Raw genomic sequence first — 18,454 nt, 5'->3', positions numbered from 1 at the left:
GAATGATCTAAGTATTTATCCTAAGTAAACGGCGCCGAGCGCAAGCAAATTATCCGCTCAATAAACTCACTTGATCGCAACGAATTCGTGAAATATTATAATATATCGAGAACTATTTCAATTTTTCGGAATGAAATCTCGCTCTTTAGAATGAAATGAATTCTTTAATGAGAAATCAACATTTAGAATAAGATTTCACTCCAAAGAATTTAGAGAGAAGGAATGCTCGATCGGAAAATTTAGAAATCGCTATACATTTTTTATTTATCTTAGACTAAAGTTTCAACGGCACAATCACATCTCTCCGGTATCTATACAAATTCCTTTACATAATTACTCAATATATTAAATTTTCACGGTTTTAAATCGTCTATGTTAATGTTTGTAAATGATTTAATCTTCCCGGAATCGCACAGTTACGCCATTGAAATAAAACTGCGGCAAAATCGAGTGACAGTTTAGAAAGCGGAGAATTCTTTATCGCGATCAATTCTGTGATCTACGTGACATCAGATCGGCATTATAATACTGTAACGATAATCTTCATGCGAAATTCTCGTAGGAAAGGAAAATTGGAGGCACTATGCTTGGACGCTCTCGCGCGCGAAGCGTATACAATTCTTTCTTTGCTAAAGCAAGTCTCGCATTCTTTACCGCGCGATGTACTATCTCCCTCTCTTTTTCTCTCTCATTACGTAATAACGTTACATTAATAATATATCTCGATGTGTATAATCAGCTCTAGTCCGACGAGGAGCGAAACATTAGAGAAAACATTTTTCGTTGGCTTCGCTTTTATCGTATATATACATCATACGATACGCGCGTGTCACACGTGAACGTTTGGATCAAACTCTAAATTATGTAATTATAAGTGAGAATAAACGAAAGCAACGAAGCGTAAAATTACATTCACTAAGATTTAGCTTCGCACTTTATTTATCGTCCCGTTCGAAAAGTTGTGCCACTTTTTCAAATATTCCAAATATTCGGTTGTCTCGCCAGATACAATTCACGTCGAATGAATAAACTAGTTATATCATTTGTATCAAAACGATACTTTGCACAGCTAAATATGTCTCGGGTGTACGGTTTATCGTACACAGTTAGAAAATTGGTCGCGTAAGAATTAATGCTAGTTGCGTGTTTTTTTTTTTTTTTTTTTTTTTTTTTTTTTTTTTTAAATCGATTTTAATACTTTCTCCGAGACATCTTGAACTCTGCGTTCATAAATTCGTTACGAAAGAACGAAGAGAAAAGTAAGAGAGCTTAAACGTTCTGCATGATGTTCGGATTGAGCGGCTCGGTCGCCTTCTGCTGAGCCCTTCTTGCGGCGCGCCGCTTTTTGTCCTTCGCCTCCGCTCCCAAGGCCAGAAAATTGTTGTGAAAGTATTCCTCGATCTCTGACAGCTTCTTCCCGTGCGTCTCTGGCAGCAATAGCCACACGAAAATAGCCGCCCCCACGGAAACACCGGCAAAGAAATACTGCACCGCATATGCACCTTGAAATAGAAGAATTTTCTTAGCCAAGTTTGTCTATACATATAACCATTTTGAGAGATATATGATTCTCTAGCCTTAATTTTTAGTGAAATAATGATTAAATTAAGCATTCAGATTAAATGAAAAGAATAACAGAAATGAAAAATAGAAAAGTATACCAAAGTAATTGGAATGTGAAAGAGATATCGTTGCAAGATATCACAATATGATAATTATAAGTTTGAGATATAAATACACATTTCAAATGTACCTCCTAGGAAAATTTGCAAACTTCTATAGCTCTGCAACGCGACGAACATGAGTAGATTCGCTATAGAATAACTGATGGAATGGGCGATCCCACGGATTTCAGTCGGGAACAATTCCGCCGTCATAGTCCATGGAATGGTCAACATCCCGACCATCGATGTACACACATAAAGTAGCAGGCAAGCCACCGGTACCTGCGAGCATCACGTCGTATTTTCTCACGTATTTTAAAAATTAAATTTAACAAAATTATACGAGAAACAATTCTAGAACTTACCCAGAATCCGCTACGATCGCCATTCTTAATGTTCAGCGTGAAATAACCGGAAACGATCATACACAGAGCCATCCCGATGGATGATATAATACACAACGATCGTCTCTTGTATCGCCTCAATAACCAAGTGTTCATCATGGAGCACAGGAAACGCGTTAGGCCCACCAAAATTGATGCTAAATACGCATCTACACCCGCACCCACTTCCTGAAAATTGTAACAAGTTTTAATGTCCCTTATCCGTTATCAAGGAAATTTTGCTCAAGAATCTAAAACATTAGTTAGATCTGAAAATACTTTCGTTGGACTATCAAAACAATTGTGAAACACACAAACTATTTTCTAAAATGTTAAAACTTTTTGCAGCATTACTCATCATGTTTGAGATACGTATTTACTTTGATGATCCAACAAAATTGTTTTTAGATCTGTAACTAATTAAATATTTGATATTTTAGCAAATTTATTCTTTTCATGCAGTTATAAATCAATAAACAAAATTTTTAAACAAAACATGAATCATCATGAAATGAAATTGACTATTAAAAGTCATTTTTCAATCAATTACAATTCATTTTAACTATATTTTGACGTTGTCATAACATTGTAAGTTGTTATCATTATATGTACATAAATTATAATTGAATATAATTTATAAAATATAAAAAAACAAGATACATAAAATCTACTGGATATATATACATATATAAATATCTTTCAATTACTTGGAACCAAGTCACTGCGTAGAACAGCGTGATATAAATTCCAGAAAATTGCTGAAATGAAAAGAATAGGAAGAGTATCGCCATAGGTTTCCATCCAGTCGGTTTAAGAAATCCTCGCCATTTACTGGCCGCGCTACCATGTTTGCTACGTCGTTGCTCATTCAATTTAATTTCGTGTTCCTTCACAATATTGGTAAATTGCGCCAGAGCCACCGATGTCTTGCTTTCCGATGTCTCATTCTTATAAAGCCTACGCAGAATTACCAATGTTTATATATTAGTAAAAAGAAATCCATTATTTTTCCATTCAATTTCATGCAAAAATAATGGATTTCTTTTTACTACACCTAATATGTTAAAAATAAGAGATTGCAAAGTCTTGAGACAGCCTCTTATACATTGTATACATTTATTTTGAAGATTTAATTAGTAAATATCAACTCCTGCAATTAGTTCTCAAATTAGCTCTCAAGTGAAAGTGTTCATTGTTACACCGAGCAAAATTTTTAGTTAAAAATGAATGAACCAAAAGATTCTGATCAATCAAAATTCTCTTAATTATCTTAATTAGAGTTATAATACATTCAATCAAGAAATTTAGACTTGTTCATGTTTAACCAGAATTTCAATGCAACCATACTCTTTCAGGTATCTATAATTTTACATTTTGTTGTATATTTTGATGTCTATGAATTTTGTCATTTAATAATCAGATTAAATTATACCAGTCCAAAGATTTCTTGGCATCTGCTTTGCGGCCTTTCGAAATAAGCCAGACGGGCGACTCCGGTACCAGAAATTGCACCATAAAAATGGGTAGGAACGAGTAGGCGGTGCTGAGGTAAGCGACTATTTTCCATTTTATGTAAGCACCCTTCAGATAACACAACACCATGCCGAATGATGCCAACGTTGGTCCAAATGAGATCAAGGATCCACGGAGTTCCGGCCTGGCTACCTCAGTGATGTAGACGATTGCTGGCGAAGTCATCAGGGCGGTCGCTAATCCGGTTAACAAACGACCGACTAGTAACATCGGTATATTGATCGATGTGCCGATTAAGATCCAGCCAATCAAAGAGGGAATCGCACCGATCTGCAGAGTTCTCACTCGACCAAATATTTCCATGAGGAAGCCCCCTATTAAGGCACCAACTGGCGCACTCACGACGGCCAGACTGGCTGAAAAGTCGGAATCGATATTATTTATTTTGCGCTCTCTATCGTGTCACGTCCTTAATCCTTAATTCATACTAATTTTCTCGTTATATTTTATTATATCTTTATTCATTTTTCTTCTTCATTCATTTATTCTTTATTCATTTTATATCTTTATTCATTATTTAGTTCAACGTATTTTTAGATTTTTCCCAATTATCGTATAAAAACTGTTTTTAATTCTTTATATATCTAAGCAGAACTACATATCACGATAATGTCAAAATAACATTAAAATGAATCGTGACTAAGTTAATATCATTTTAACGTCAAACTGATGTTAAAGTGAATTATGAGTGATCGAAAAGTGATTCAATAATCATTTTAAAGCCATTTTGATGGTTTCATGACGACTTTTGTTCTGCTCGAATACGTTTCAATAAAATCATATTCGAACGATCACACAAGAGCTCGATTAGCTAGACTAAAAATTTGTATAGGTATAGGAAAAAAACAATCTTCCATTGTCGCGAGAAGATTGCAATACCGATGAGAATAGATTGATCTTGCGTAACGCGAATTTAATCAGAGCACGAAGTTCGAATGGACAACTGCCTCTCATGCAACACAGACACGCACAACAATGTGCATGTATGGTTTTCTTCTGATAATTACAACTTTTACGTAATCACTCTCGTGACCGTACTTTATCAATAAGAGAAGATAACTAGCTGTTAATGATTTTACGCAAAACTGACGCTACATTTACAATAGGTATTCATTTATTTTACGATAAACGTAATCTAACTTATATAACTGTAAATAGATTATTATCTCGCGTTGTCATTATTTTGAGTACTTATGAATGTATTATTCAAAGAAAGAAACAATCAATGGTTATCATAATTCGTAATTTATATTACGTGTGTAATCGCTTTTGATCGTTGAATCAAGCGACATATTACACTTTCATCACTTTTATCTTTACTGCCTTACTATATATATATGTATTTGTGCAATACATATATTTGTACTTACCTATCCAGGAAGTTTGTTCACGCGTAGCATGTAACTGTGCGTTTTCCTTCTCGAGATGAGGAATGAGAGTTGCTGAATATGCCATAGTGAAGCCCACCGCTATGTGGAAAGACGCTGCAATGATGCAGGCAACGATCTGCGAAAATTATTATGAAAATTGTTATGCATAGCTTCCGTAAAATTTCACCTTGGTTTTCTACTTTATCATGATACTTTTAAGATCCACGAAACAAACGAGAAATAAACGAGAACAAATTCTCAAACTCATTTTTTTTATCTTTTCTTTAAAATGAATTGTTCTCAAAAGATATTATTAAAAAAAATATATATTATTAATTAGAATACAAAAAAAATCTGTTATTAAATCTAATTTAATGATCGAATACTATTCAAGCAGAAAATCATGTAAGAAAAAATGGTTTCGCTAAAGTATCTAAAAATTTTATTAGATACAGATCTAAAAATAATTTCGTAGGACCATTAAAATAATTATAGGAAATATGTAAGCGTGGATAACAACGCTACAAAAAGTTTTAACATTCTAGCAACCAGTTTGAGTCTTATATAATTATTTTTATGGTCTACACAAAATAATTTTCAGATCTGTATTTAGCTAAATTTACATATTTCAGCAAAATTTCTTTTATTTTTTTTACATAGCTTTTGTAAAGCTTTTCTTTCACATGGAAAACATACTATCACTCGAAAATAGAACGAAGTAATTATCTTTTCTCTTCTTGGAATAATGATATAATTGATACCTCTCGAATGGCATTTCTAAGGTTCGTTGGTTCGACGAAACCTTTGTTGAGGCTCCGACTCGAGACGATCGCATCTTTAAAGCACTCTCGCTCATTCTCTTCGATATTCTTCGATGCTTCTCGCTCCACGCTGAAACACAATAGGGTGTCATTAATCGATCTTCAAATAAATCGAGACTAATATTATACTGACGCGAATTTTACCGACTCGTCTTTTACTGTGTTTTTCATATCTTTTTTCTGAAAACATTGCAATTTACAATAGTTGTTACTTGTTTGTTCGACGTTTCGATATGCCATTTAAGAGACGACGCAGCCTATTATCTTGTCCTGTGTTCATTTAAACTGTGATTACAGTCCATAAATGTCTATCGCATCGATCCTCGACTATGTTGGTTTCTCGCGAGTTTCATGTATCAAAACGCAATTCACAATCGATAGCAATGTATAAGCCTTAAAATTAAATTAAATACAAACTGATATAATTAAATCGTATTAATTAAAATAAAATCGTTGTAATTAAATGATATTAAACATTTTTTATTACAATAAAAAACGCGAATTTATTTTTTATTGGCAAAGATAACATTTATGCATGATAATGCTATATATTTTAAAGAAAGTTTTAATTAATATAATAAATTGTTCTTCGTTAATACACAGAAAGAATGTTTTTTACTATTTAAAAACTTAATAGATATTCTGAAAATAATTTTATTGAATTATTAAAATAATGTAAGACATTATTGGTTGTTAAACTGGTTGTAAAAGCTTTTTTACAGTACTGTTTATTATGCTCGAGATTTTTAAGTAATTATTTTTGGATCTGTAATTAATTTTTTTTACGCTTTTTTTTACGATTTTTCAGCAAAATCATTCTTTCCGTGTGCACATTATTTTTGCAATCGATTTTTATAATCAATATTTTTCTATTCTATTTTCGATTCTATTTTTTATTTGACATACATTTCTAAACAGTTCAATAAAAGTGTCTAATCTAATATTACGAAGTTGCAATAAGCCAATGCTGTATTTATGGCGCTATTTCGCTCGCAGTTTGACGTACGAAAAAGTGACGTAATTTTTAGAAGCAACTCATTTTACATTAAAGATATTAGGTGTAGTAAAAAGAAATCCATTATTTTTGCATGAAATTGAATGGAAAAATAATGGATTTCTTTTTACTACACCTAATATGTTTATCGAATTCTGTTTTTTCTCGTAAACATTTTCTAAGCATCGAATCTATTATATGAATTACGAAAACTGGTTTCTTTCTTAAATAGATCTAACTATAACAATGTGCTCTTTGTAATAGCTTCAAATTTTCAGACGCAATTTCAATTGTCATACTTGTGACATTTGCAATAAAATTTATCTAATTATAGCAAAATTAATAATCTTGTATCATCACGAATCAAAAGAAAAAATATTGATGTAAAATATTGGGTTGTCCGGAAAGTTCGTGCCGACTAATATCTATATAATTTAATAAATGTATACTAAAATTTAAATTTTCTGCGTTTCAATTTTCAACATCGGCGAACTTTCTCAATATATGCGGGGTTTAAAGAAATTATGTTTATTAAATGAATAATTTTTACTGTTGATTTGTAATTTTTTTTTAATTCGGATATTTAATTTTTTTTTACAATGATATTAAATATCCGAATATCTGTTCGGAAAATACTAGATGGTCTCAATCAATTGATTTACCATGCAAGGAAATAGAAACCGCTGGTTGTGTCTGCTAAGCATAGACAATGTCAAAACGATAGTCTCCAACCGATTGTCTCGCATAACAATGAAATCACGCGGATGGATTCTCGAACCTGTTGCACCGTGACTCATTTATCATGGTGAACTAATTTATCATTATAAATCAATATCGTTTTAATTTAATTTATTAAATCATTTTAATTTGAGAAGAAATACTGTGAAAAATGAGATCTGCTTATTTTTAATGATTATTCTTTTAATCAGGTTTGAAAATTTATCATTGTTTTATATAAATTATTTATAAATATGCAGAATTATTCATCGTTGATTAATATGGTTTTTAATTTTTGTATTACAAGTTTGACTATGAATCTCATCTTTCTAAGCGTGATAATTTTTTTCACACAGGCACTTAGCTAACAATTAATTTACACGAATAAAACGTTTGAAAACACTTCTCATTAAATGAATTTGTTGTTCTCAGTTAAAAAACGACGATCTTGGTTAAATATAATTATATACTTGATGTGAATTAACACGCGTTGTCGTATTATTGAACACAGTTGAATCTGGTTTCTAGCTGTGAGTTTAACAAGTTGGGACGCAAACAAATTGCAGTTTAACAAATCTATTTATAACACAGCTTATCTAGTCTTATCGGGTATATTTTTTTAAATTCAAATTACTTTATATTAGACAATTCAATCAATTATTATTTTACAGTGCTGTAATAAAATTTTATAAAAACAATTACTGCATTTTTCAACTCATTATGCAACTTCACAAAATTTTTACGTAAAATTTTAAATAATTATGTATACTATTTTGAATGATGTTGCTCTCTCTCTCTTATGCGATAGATAAATAAATATAATGTAGGTAATCGATATACAATACATATTGTTACAAACTATTTATATATCTAATTTGAATACAAAAAATGATCATTTTTTACGCAATTCGATTCTTATTGTGTCTTCAGGGTCGAAACGTTTTCATTTATCCGAAGGAAGTAAAATTATTGCCGCGATTATATCATTAAGAAATCTACACATACAGACAATGACTAGCTCCTCGAGTCGATCATCGTAATTATTGCGATTATGTCAGAGAATACAATGATTTTCATAATACATTATTTTTTGCTTAATATTTTCTTAAAATAGTCTTCAATTCGTCATTTCTTTCCTCGTCACGGACTATTATATCTATTTTCGATAAGGTCACGTTCATAACTTCTTCGAACGTCATACGAAAAGTACGTGCAATGCAGAGTACTGCTCCAAGATTAAATATTATATCTCATATCCAGATGTTCAATATTTAATTTAAGTTGAATTTGAAACTCGAAAATGTTTTGCACAAAGTGAAGTAGAAAAATCTTAAATCGGCTTATATTCGTGAAGCAAATCCACAAGATTTACACTCGTTGTAACCTGTGTTCTTCACGAACAATATGCTTGGATGCCCAAACTAAGTACAACTCGTCATGCCCATTTTTCTGGTATTCAGAATAGAAAGAAGGTCAGACCAGAATTGTTATTCACGGACTTCTTTATTCAGATCATGATTTATTCTAACAAGTTAGGACAATACATATCGCGATAATACCGAGGTTTTCGCGGAATTCATGCTGTAGGTAGCAGACGTATGTAAGTAAATTGTTGGCTCTCAAAATATCGATTCTATTTATGAAGATATGTCGACTCATGCAGACACAAGATAGTCACTTTATATCTTTTACGGCAGTCTATACATCGACATGTAAATTTTTTATACCACTTCCGCAACAGTTGCATTGTTATTACAAGCGTGCGCTTGCGGCAAGAGCCGTTTGACATTTCCCATGAGCGAGAGGCGGGGTAGCCATTTCACTTCGCTACATGTCGTCATCGAGAAAACTAATTACTACTGTTACTTACGTACTTACGTACTTTGCGTTCTATTGGGGGTATCACCTGCACTCACGGAACTTATGATGGCATTTATTGCTTATTCAATTCCTTGCAATTTTTAAATTCTTTTAGATCCATGTCCACAACTCACGATTAATTCTTAATTAAATTTATTCCTCGTATCTTTTCAATTCAAGAAATAGAATTGAGGACACATAAAATGAGGATCAGATTGAATTTGGTTAATGGGCCTTCTACAATAAGCCATTAGTAATAAATCAGAAGTCAGAAGCTAAAAATTGATCAATCATAGTCGTCAGTTTTTAATTTCTGGCTTTTGATTTATGACTTATTATAATGGCTTATTATAGAAGGCCCATAAGAGTTAATGGAACGTGAGTTGTGGAATTGAGTCTTAGACCCAGTCCCACAACTCGTTGAATCTCTTTCCAATTCTAGAATTGGAAAGAGATTAGAAACAAGTTGAACCTCAGTTAAGAGTTGTCACAGCTAACTGTGAGTTGTAGAACTCCAGTCCTTAATGTTACGATTGCAGTCTTTGATACAGCTCGTTTATTATTCCACGCGAATCCCGTCGTCGCGAATTGCTGCTACTGTTGGTGGAAGGATCTTTCGCGGGATTATTTTGCATCAGCTAAAAGTAGATTCGAAGTGGCGTAACCACTTGCGGCATTAACCTTGGCCCTGATTCAACAAAGATAGTAACAATGCTAGCGTGACATAAGCAAACAGATAAATCGTGGACATGTCTTGGCCTGTGTTGTTCTTTTCCGGTTAACATTTTTATTTTGTTTTACGCAAACATCGAAGTCCAAATCAAGATATAAATCGAACATATAAAAATAGACAAATTGCAACGCAAATTAAACGTACGTGGATAATTTTACGAATGTTGTATCTGTTAAACGCCCATATATAATGCGATAAATAGATCTAACATCGATGAAACAAGATTAAATTAGAAAATTCCCGTATCTGTATAAGAGAGATCGAATTATATTAAGTGTAATTTTGTGATAAGACACAAAGTATTACATCGCTTACATATGTTTATTGAGAAACACTATCTTACCTGTTATTCTATCGATTAAACAGTCTATAGCCCAATAATAAAATTTGCGAGATGAACACAACTAAATCCATGTTTCCTGTATGAAATATTCACGAGAATACTTTATAGCGCAATTTCCTTTCATTTCGACTAGAGATAATCATTTTTTGTGCAACGATCACGCACACGAGTTACATTACATCATCGATTTCGCATCGTTCACGTGATATGACTTTTTTTTGTGCCAAAACACAAGTTAAAAAGATTTTTAAATTTATTTAAGCAGTGACTTTTTCAAAACGAATATGTAAATTTTATAATCGTCATCGATTTGAAAACGATTTTTTTCATTCTAACCAGCTTTTTTTTTAAATTTTGAAAAATAAATCTACATATATACGCGATTATAATGGACGTAGAGAAAAAATATTCACAAATGTAGCCCCACCGACTTTTTTTGCAACATTCAAGAGACAATCACGAGAAGCTAACGTTACACATCAACTCAGGATCAAAGATTAATTGGTGAGCGATCTCACAATCGAATATCCATTCGCGAGTCCTTCTTTTGACTGCAATCTCAAAAATCTATTGCCAATTGAAAAACTTTACTTACTTGCTGAACTTACTTGAGATATCGATTAAACTCTTAAACCTCTTTTATTTCGATAATGATAATTCAAAATTATTAAATTGTTATTTATTAATTTGATTGATTATTATTTTGATTGGTTATTATTTTTTTATCATAAACTTTGAGATTGGTTATTATTTTATCATAAACCTTGTTTTAATAAAAACTTTGCTTATTATTTTAATTAATAAGCTTTGTGTATTATTGACATATTCCAACTTTGATTATTTTATTATTGAATTATTCGCTATTTTAAAATTTGAGATAAAAATCAATGATTTAAATCTCTTCGTTATCAACGATGATTTTAGCTATCCACTTTTCGCTTGCCGATATCTAAATTTTTAAACAAAACAAATAGTTATCTTGCTCTTACATACTTAATTTCAATTTTAGGTAATATATTGCGATGTCTTCGATAACATTTAATATTTCAAAATAATACCCACAACGTTCTTTGTTTATGTAATTATAAAGAACGACAAAATCAAATTACATAATTTGAATCATATCTCTTTTTAAGATATTTCAGCTTCAACGAAACTGGTTCCTTCAGTAAGTCTTTCTATTAAGATAGCCGCAGGCGAAAAGTCGTCTGCGTTTAAAAGATATCCATGTTCGTCTCATAAAATCATGACAATTATGTGATAATTGGATGGAATTTTATTTCTTGCGACTTTGCGACGTCCGCGTATTTAATTATATTTGAAACTAAATATATGCATATATTTTGTATTCCTATGATGGAGACAAAAGAAATTCATTTCAAAGAAATTTTTGATGGTGTAGCTAATTTTTGAGATACTTAAGCAAAACAATGATTAAGTTTTCGGTTAGGTACCGTACGATTTTTTTCTGTCAAAATACAAAAGAAACAATTTTTTTTGAGAAGATAAATCTCCTAAATTTTCTAAAGAATACTTATAAAAATATTTGAGTTTATTGATATATTGATTATTTGGAGGTGTGTCTTTTTTATGTATAGTAGTGATCTACTGATATTTCACTTCAATTAACAAATTTCATCATTTCCACTGAAGTGAAATATCAGTAAATTATTATATAATATATTTCTAAGGGCTATTTCGACCAATTTCTATTAACTTTAATAGACGGTCAAATAGTCCATTGAAATAGTCCATTGGACAATCGTATCTATCATTAACAAATGCGATGAACCTATGAAAATATCCCTTAATTAAAGGTTTATTTTCTCCATAAACAAAAAAAGATTTCTAAGAAATTTATAAAAAAAAATGTGTAAAAAATACTCAATACCTAAACTAATATAAAGATTAGATATTTTAAGATTTGTTTTTTCTATAATAATAAGATATATTGAAGACATATTGAAGACATATTGAAAAATATATTTACAAAGTACATAGAACAGCTATGTACTTTAGAGTTTCTGCCATGTGTGTGCCATATTATGTACAAAAAATAGGAAGATTAGATATTTTAAGATTTGTTTTTTCTGTAACAATAAGACATATTGAAGACATATTGAAAAATATATTTACAAAGTACACAGAACAGCTATGTACTTTAGAGTTTTTGCCATGTGTATGCCATATTATGTACAAAAAATAGGAAGATTAGATATTTTAAGATTTGTTTTTTCTATAACAATAAAACATATTGAAGACATATTGAAGACATATTGAAAAATATATTTACAAAGTACATAGAACAGCTATGTACTTTAGAGTTTCTGCCATATGTGTGCCATATTATGTACAAAAAATAGGAAGATTAGATATTTAAGATTTGTTTTTTCTATAACAATACGACATTCTATAACAATAAGACATATTGAAGACATATTGAAGACATATTGAAAAATATATTTACAAAGTACATAGAACAGCTATGTACTTTAGAGTTTCTGCCATGTGTATGCCATATTATGTACAAAAAATAGGAAGATTAGATATTTAAGATTTGTTTTTTCTATAACAATACGACATTCTATAACAATAAGACATATTGAAGACATATTGAAGACATATTGAAAAATATATTTACAAAGTACATAGAACAGCTATGTACTTTAGAGTTTCTGCCATGTGTATGCCATATTATGTACAAAAAATAGGAAGAGACAAAGGAATGCCTCAACACAAAGAACAGAAAAAATTTGTACGATCTTATTCAAAGCTTTTTGATGAATCGTTCTCGTACAAATGGATTTTGTGTTTATTCAATTGTCAGCCCTTTTTCTGAAAAATACCTAAAAAAAATATTTCTCGTATTTCTTATCGAAATCCAAAGAATTCACATAAATTCGAGATTATTGTCTAAATAAATCTCGATCCATCATCGAAGTTTACGTTCGTCTCGCTTGTCATCTTTAAACGCTTTTATAATCATATACCGAAAAAACGGTTTTGCTAAAGTATTTAAAAATTTCGTTAAATATAGATATAAAAATAATTTTGTTTGACTTGGTTTCACCAATGTAATTAATTTTAATCTCGTCTCAATTTACTGTTTATTTTTTTCTATTTCTCAGAATTATCGTAAGAATTCTTAGAATTAGAAAAAGATAAAAAAATTGATTAAAATTGATTAATCTTACATTAATAGAACCGGACATTAAACCATCAAACTAAGGACATAAGTTAGAAAATTAAAATCTTTTGCAGCATTACTCATTCCATATCCAATATCTAGCTAATTTTTTAGGTACTCAAAATTATACTTTCGTGTAGAATCTATAAATCACAAAAAAAACGACGAGAATATCGATTCAGCGAGACAATCGAAGCATAAATATTCTGCTTGATGTTTTGTAATGGTGATGTCTTCGACGGGAATAAACTTATATGAATAATATATTCTCACCTCAATGAATAAGGATCCATCGTGTCTCTTTGTTCTCAATCGAACTACTATTTGGTCGCCACGCGTATCTCTTTTAGCTTCTTCTCCTTCCTGCTGATTAGCGCTAGTTAAGTAGGCGTTTCCCTACAAGTAGGCCCTCGTCAACTCTGTTCAACGTTAACCAACATCTTAAGCCTGAAATTAAATCACTACATTACTGCTCATATTATTAAAACTATAACATTATTACGTTATAACATAAAAAATTTCCTTCTAATTGTTATGTAAATGTATTTAGAGCATCATTATTATGTATAAGGGTTTTTCTTGTCGAACTCTGATTACAAGTTACAAAAGATTTTTGAGTAAGTACTCTGTCCAGCATTGTTTCACACAACTGTCTTATCACATTTAAACAAAAAAAAAAAAACTACTCAATATCTCGGTCACGGCGATGCGCGATGAAACAATTTTGTGGTTAATGCACTGTGCGAACAGTGACTTTCTATGTCGGATGCAAAACCGATTTTTCTCCTTGCGCATCATGAAACTGCAAGATAAGCATTTTTAATCACTTTTTTTCTTTTTCTCTCTCTCTCTCGTACATTCTTCTGTCTTTCTTTTCTTCAATTATTAAATTAGATTACAATAAAATAAGATCATATAGAGAAATGAAATCACAAATTTCGCATGATTATCATTAATTGTCATTCATTTTCTCGACCATTATAAATTTTTTTTATATAGTTATTCGCAGGAAATGACTTATATGCAACTCGAGCCAAGCAAACAAGCGTTCACACGGATTGTGCCTCGTTTCAATGATTTCTACGCTCTAGCACGGATGACCATCAGTATATTTCTACGATGACTAACGATCGCCATGGGTTCCAGAAGAATCGAGCCCAGCGTCTGTCAAATAACCGACGATTTCATCTAAATTGCTCGCACGCGCGCGCGTTTTATTCGACTTTCATCCCGCATAACTTCCAACGATTTCCTAGCGCCAATAAACCAAGAAACCATTGTGTTTGGAATTCAACTGCATGACGAAGGATAAAACTGAACAAGAATAAAATAGAGCAGTCACAAAATGGTAACAACTTTTTAATCGATAGATTTAAGCACGTTTATTTAAAAATAAAATCTCACTAATAATGATGATTTAATCAGATTTATATGATTTCGCATCTAATCACATAAACGGATGACACTTCTGATTCTTATTCGTGATATAATCTCACATGATTCTCTCTCGAGAAAAGCAAAAGTAACTGGCAGTTTTACTCGCTATTTTTTTCTTCTTATGCAAAAGAGGAAAGAATTGGTTAGCGGATAATTTATGCGTGTCGCGGTGCAAGAAACATTTCGCGGCGCAGCAAACACCGTAATTGTTATGGAGAACGATCTATCATCTTGCAAATGACACTTTATTAGCGGATGTTAAAAACTAAAGAAAATTCTACAAATTCTCGAAATAAGAGTCGGTGCACAATAATATGCAGCTTTCTTTAACATTTCGAGGAGTCTTCCAATACGCACTTAACTCTGTGAAAGCGATGCGCTGCACGAGCACAAAGACTTCAGCCTTTTAGAAAAGAAAATCGTCTTATTCTTTTTAAACGAATTATTATTATGAAATATTTAGATTAATTCTTTTCGAATTTGTAAGCACATCTATCATTGTCCAATTTTATTTTACACTTCTTTATCTCTCTTTTACAAATTATTTTTCTTTAAAATTATTTTCAATTTTATTTTATACTGAAGCAAAGAAATTTAATTTTTCATTAAAATCGTAGGAAGAGTTCAATCTTGAATTAAGTGTTGATTGCATCCATAAGAGTAGCTGCGACTCATAGATGTAGGTGGATTATAATTACGCCATTACGCGTTTAAAATTGCATCAACACATTGAAGTTAAACAAATCTTCTAGATTAGTCATACATATAGATGAACAAAGGAAGCGTTGGCCTCGTATGAGTACCGGCTTAGTATGTACCGGCTTCATATGAAGTCAGGATGTAGAACCGAGTTAGCTACTTTTTTTTTTTTAAAATCTCTTTTGCAAGAAAACATAACGAAGAAAATAAATCGTTTGCCTCTCCACTGCTTTGCGTAAACCCGATGCGATGTTGCTGCATCGATCCTGTCATTCTACAAGATTCTTGTAACATCATCGAGAGACAGGTTGATCGTTACTTCGTGGAATAAAGGTCGTAAAAGTCGTCTATTGCGATTGCACGAGGAAGCAGTTGCATTGCTGTCGGTCGAAACAAATTAAGTATAAGCATCGTAGATTTATATCTATTTCTATTAATGTAGATTAATTCCAATCTCAATTCAACTTAATTTTGTATAATAGGAACAGTCATTAAAACTTAATTATAACGAGATAATCCGTACTACACACGCATGCGCGCGCGCGCCAACATACACACACACACACGCACGCACGCACGCACCCACACACACATGGGTCGATGTGAAATCGATATATAAATTCCAAATTTCAATATAATAAGAAAAGCGTGCGACAATGAGAACTTTGTCGGTATTGAAAATCGAATTCATTGAAGCTATGAGATTCAACACTTAATTTAAATGTAAACATTGTAGAATTATATTGCCAATTATATTATGTCAATATTGTTTGATAAATAACTACTGAACGCAATTAAATCATGACTAATAAACTGATGATAAATTTTTTTCTCCTTATTATCTGATAACTTGATAATACTAAATCTAAATTGTCATAGATTCTAGAATTATTTCCGATGAGAATTATATTTAAAATAATATATTCATCGATGTTTGCACTTTTATGTGTTTTTTGAGATTTTACATTATTTTATTTTTCTATTAAATCAAAATTCTTATACTAATCAAATTTGTTAAAAAGGAATTTATAGGAATCTGATTATTTATACAATATAACTTCACTTTTAATATGATTTGTTTTCAGTAAAAATTTAAATACGAAAGAAAAAGAATTTTTGCTCTAGAATTTCACAATGTGATTTCCTTCTAATATGATTTGTTTTTAATAAAAAATTTGAACATATGTTATCTTTTCTCGCAACATACTGACAAATTATTTTTATATAGTTCTATACTTAACTTTCAAATTATATTTGGGTTAGAATGTTTGTTTTAAAGATATCGATTTAAAGTCGTGTGTATGACCTTAAAATATGTCTCCTTTTAAAATACAATCTTATAAATATATTGCGGATATTTATGTAAAATACTTAACTGAACATTAATCATCGGATAGCATCTAGCAATCGATCGTTGTTCATTAAAGAGTATTAAAAAGTAAAGTAAAATAGTTGATATTGCTATTTGTAAGTATGCAATTTATGCAAAATATTCAGTATTTTGCATATCCGCAGTCTACTTATGAGTTCTCTGTACAGAACACAATAAAACTACATGTGTGAGCAAAATGTCCTCACGAATATTAGAATCGACCATTTGATTCTCTGTATAATTCCAATGTTTACAAGAACCCACAAGAATCGATCCTGCGGATCAACGCCCTGACGTTACATCGCAAAGGACTGACAGTAAATAAACCAACAGGTACGTCAGTAGGTCTGTCTATTTTGAACGCATTTCGATGTTACTTTCTCGACTTTTTTTCTTCTCGATTATACAATTTCCTTTTAAATATAGATAACGTGAAAATATATAGACAGAACAAGCTAGCTTGACGATAACAGTCAATATCGATATTTAAAACTTATCTCAGTGCCTATTCATTTTTTATTATAAAAATCATTATTATTCGCGTAATTAATATAAATATCTCTCTTTCCCTTTCAAATAATAATAACTCGTAAAATAACCTTGTAAAATATATGTATAAATTAATGGAAAATTTTTAAACGAATAAAATCAAATAAATCCACGCGTATATAGTTTTTCTAAAATTCCGGAGACTCACGAGAATTGAATTCTAACTTCTAATTACATAAATTTGGATCTGTCCAATCGGGCACTCACCTCTCCAAGCCGCTTCAGGAATCGATCCTTCGTCGAGCGTCGCGAACGTTCACGAGGGCAGGGAATGGACAAAACTGGGCTGGGAAAACAGTCCGAGTCGCTAGAGCCAGGAACTTCTCTCGTATTTGTTTGACGAAACTACTTCGTGGTAGGAGTGACAGAGACGCGACGCGGCACAATGCTCCGACAACTCGATTCAGATCGATCGGCGAACGTGTGGACAGACTTCCCTGCTCGGCGGCTGCTAGACGACTGAGCCTTGAAAACCTCGTTGCCTCGTTTCCTCTACGTGCTCCTTCCCCTTCAGCTCGTATTCGGCCTGTGTTGTATTACCGTTATCCTGTTTGTATGGTGGTGGTGGTTGTCTAAGGGTTGATAGGGCTTCGCCGCCGTCGGTCGTCACGTCTGACCGATTATCTGTCTAGGTTCAGTCTTATGATTCTTTGCTTTGTCCACACAGCATTCCAAACAAAATACCAGGTATACGTTGCCAACGACTACTTGACTGTAACAAAATATCGGTAAAGGAATTCCTCAGACACAGGATGCGTTTCTTGATCGTGAAAAAAAATTATAATAACATGG

General features: G+C 31.7%; 1 protein-coding gene across 1 annotated transcript; it reads right to left on the bottom strand.

The window, feature by feature from the left end:
- Positions 1-1,183: 1,183 nt before the first annotated feature.
- Positions 1,184-18,111, bottom strand: LOC108684436 (facilitated trehalose transporter Tret1-2 homolog). Its single transcript, XM_018188754.1, has 9 exons — positions 17,870-18,111; positions 13,879-14,052; positions 5,712-5,841; positions 4,951-5,086; positions 3,480-3,936; positions 2,755-3,004; positions 2,030-2,236; positions 1,754-1,946; positions 1,184-1,502 (listed from the first exon to the last, which is right to left on the bottom strand). The coding sequence occupies exons 2-9, from the start codon at positions 13,896-13,898 to the stop codon at positions 1,270-1,272; spliced, it is 1,626 nt and encodes a 541-aa protein (XP_018044243.1). The 5' UTR covers positions 13,899-14,052; positions 17,870-18,111; the 3' UTR covers positions 1,184-1,269.
- Between the last annotated feature and the right edge of the window lie 343 nt (positions 18,112-18,454).

The sequence above is a fragment of the Atta colombica genome, unplaced genomic scaffold (assembly GCF_001594045.1).
Source record: "Atta colombica isolate Treedump-2 unplaced genomic scaffold, Acol1.0 scaffold134, whole genome shotgun sequence".
NCBI classification, from domain to species: Eukaryota; Metazoa; Arthropoda; class Insecta; order Hymenoptera; family Formicidae; genus Atta; species Atta colombica.
This window is presented reverse-complemented; position numbering and strand designations above follow the sequence as displayed.

Bases quoted from the DNA above. Each gene is read 5' to 3' on its own strand.
- LOC108684436 (XM_018188754.1), bottom strand. From the start codon at position 13,898: ATGGATCCTTATTCATTGAG. The intron at 5,842-13,878 runs GTGAGAATATAT...ATTGTGTTTCAG, and splicing joins ATGGATCCTTATTCATTGAG to CGTGGAGCGAGAAGCATCGA. The intron at 3,005-3,479 runs GTATAATTTAAT...AATTCTGCGTAG, and splicing joins GCCAAGAAATCTTTGGACTG to GCTTTATAAGAATGAGACAT.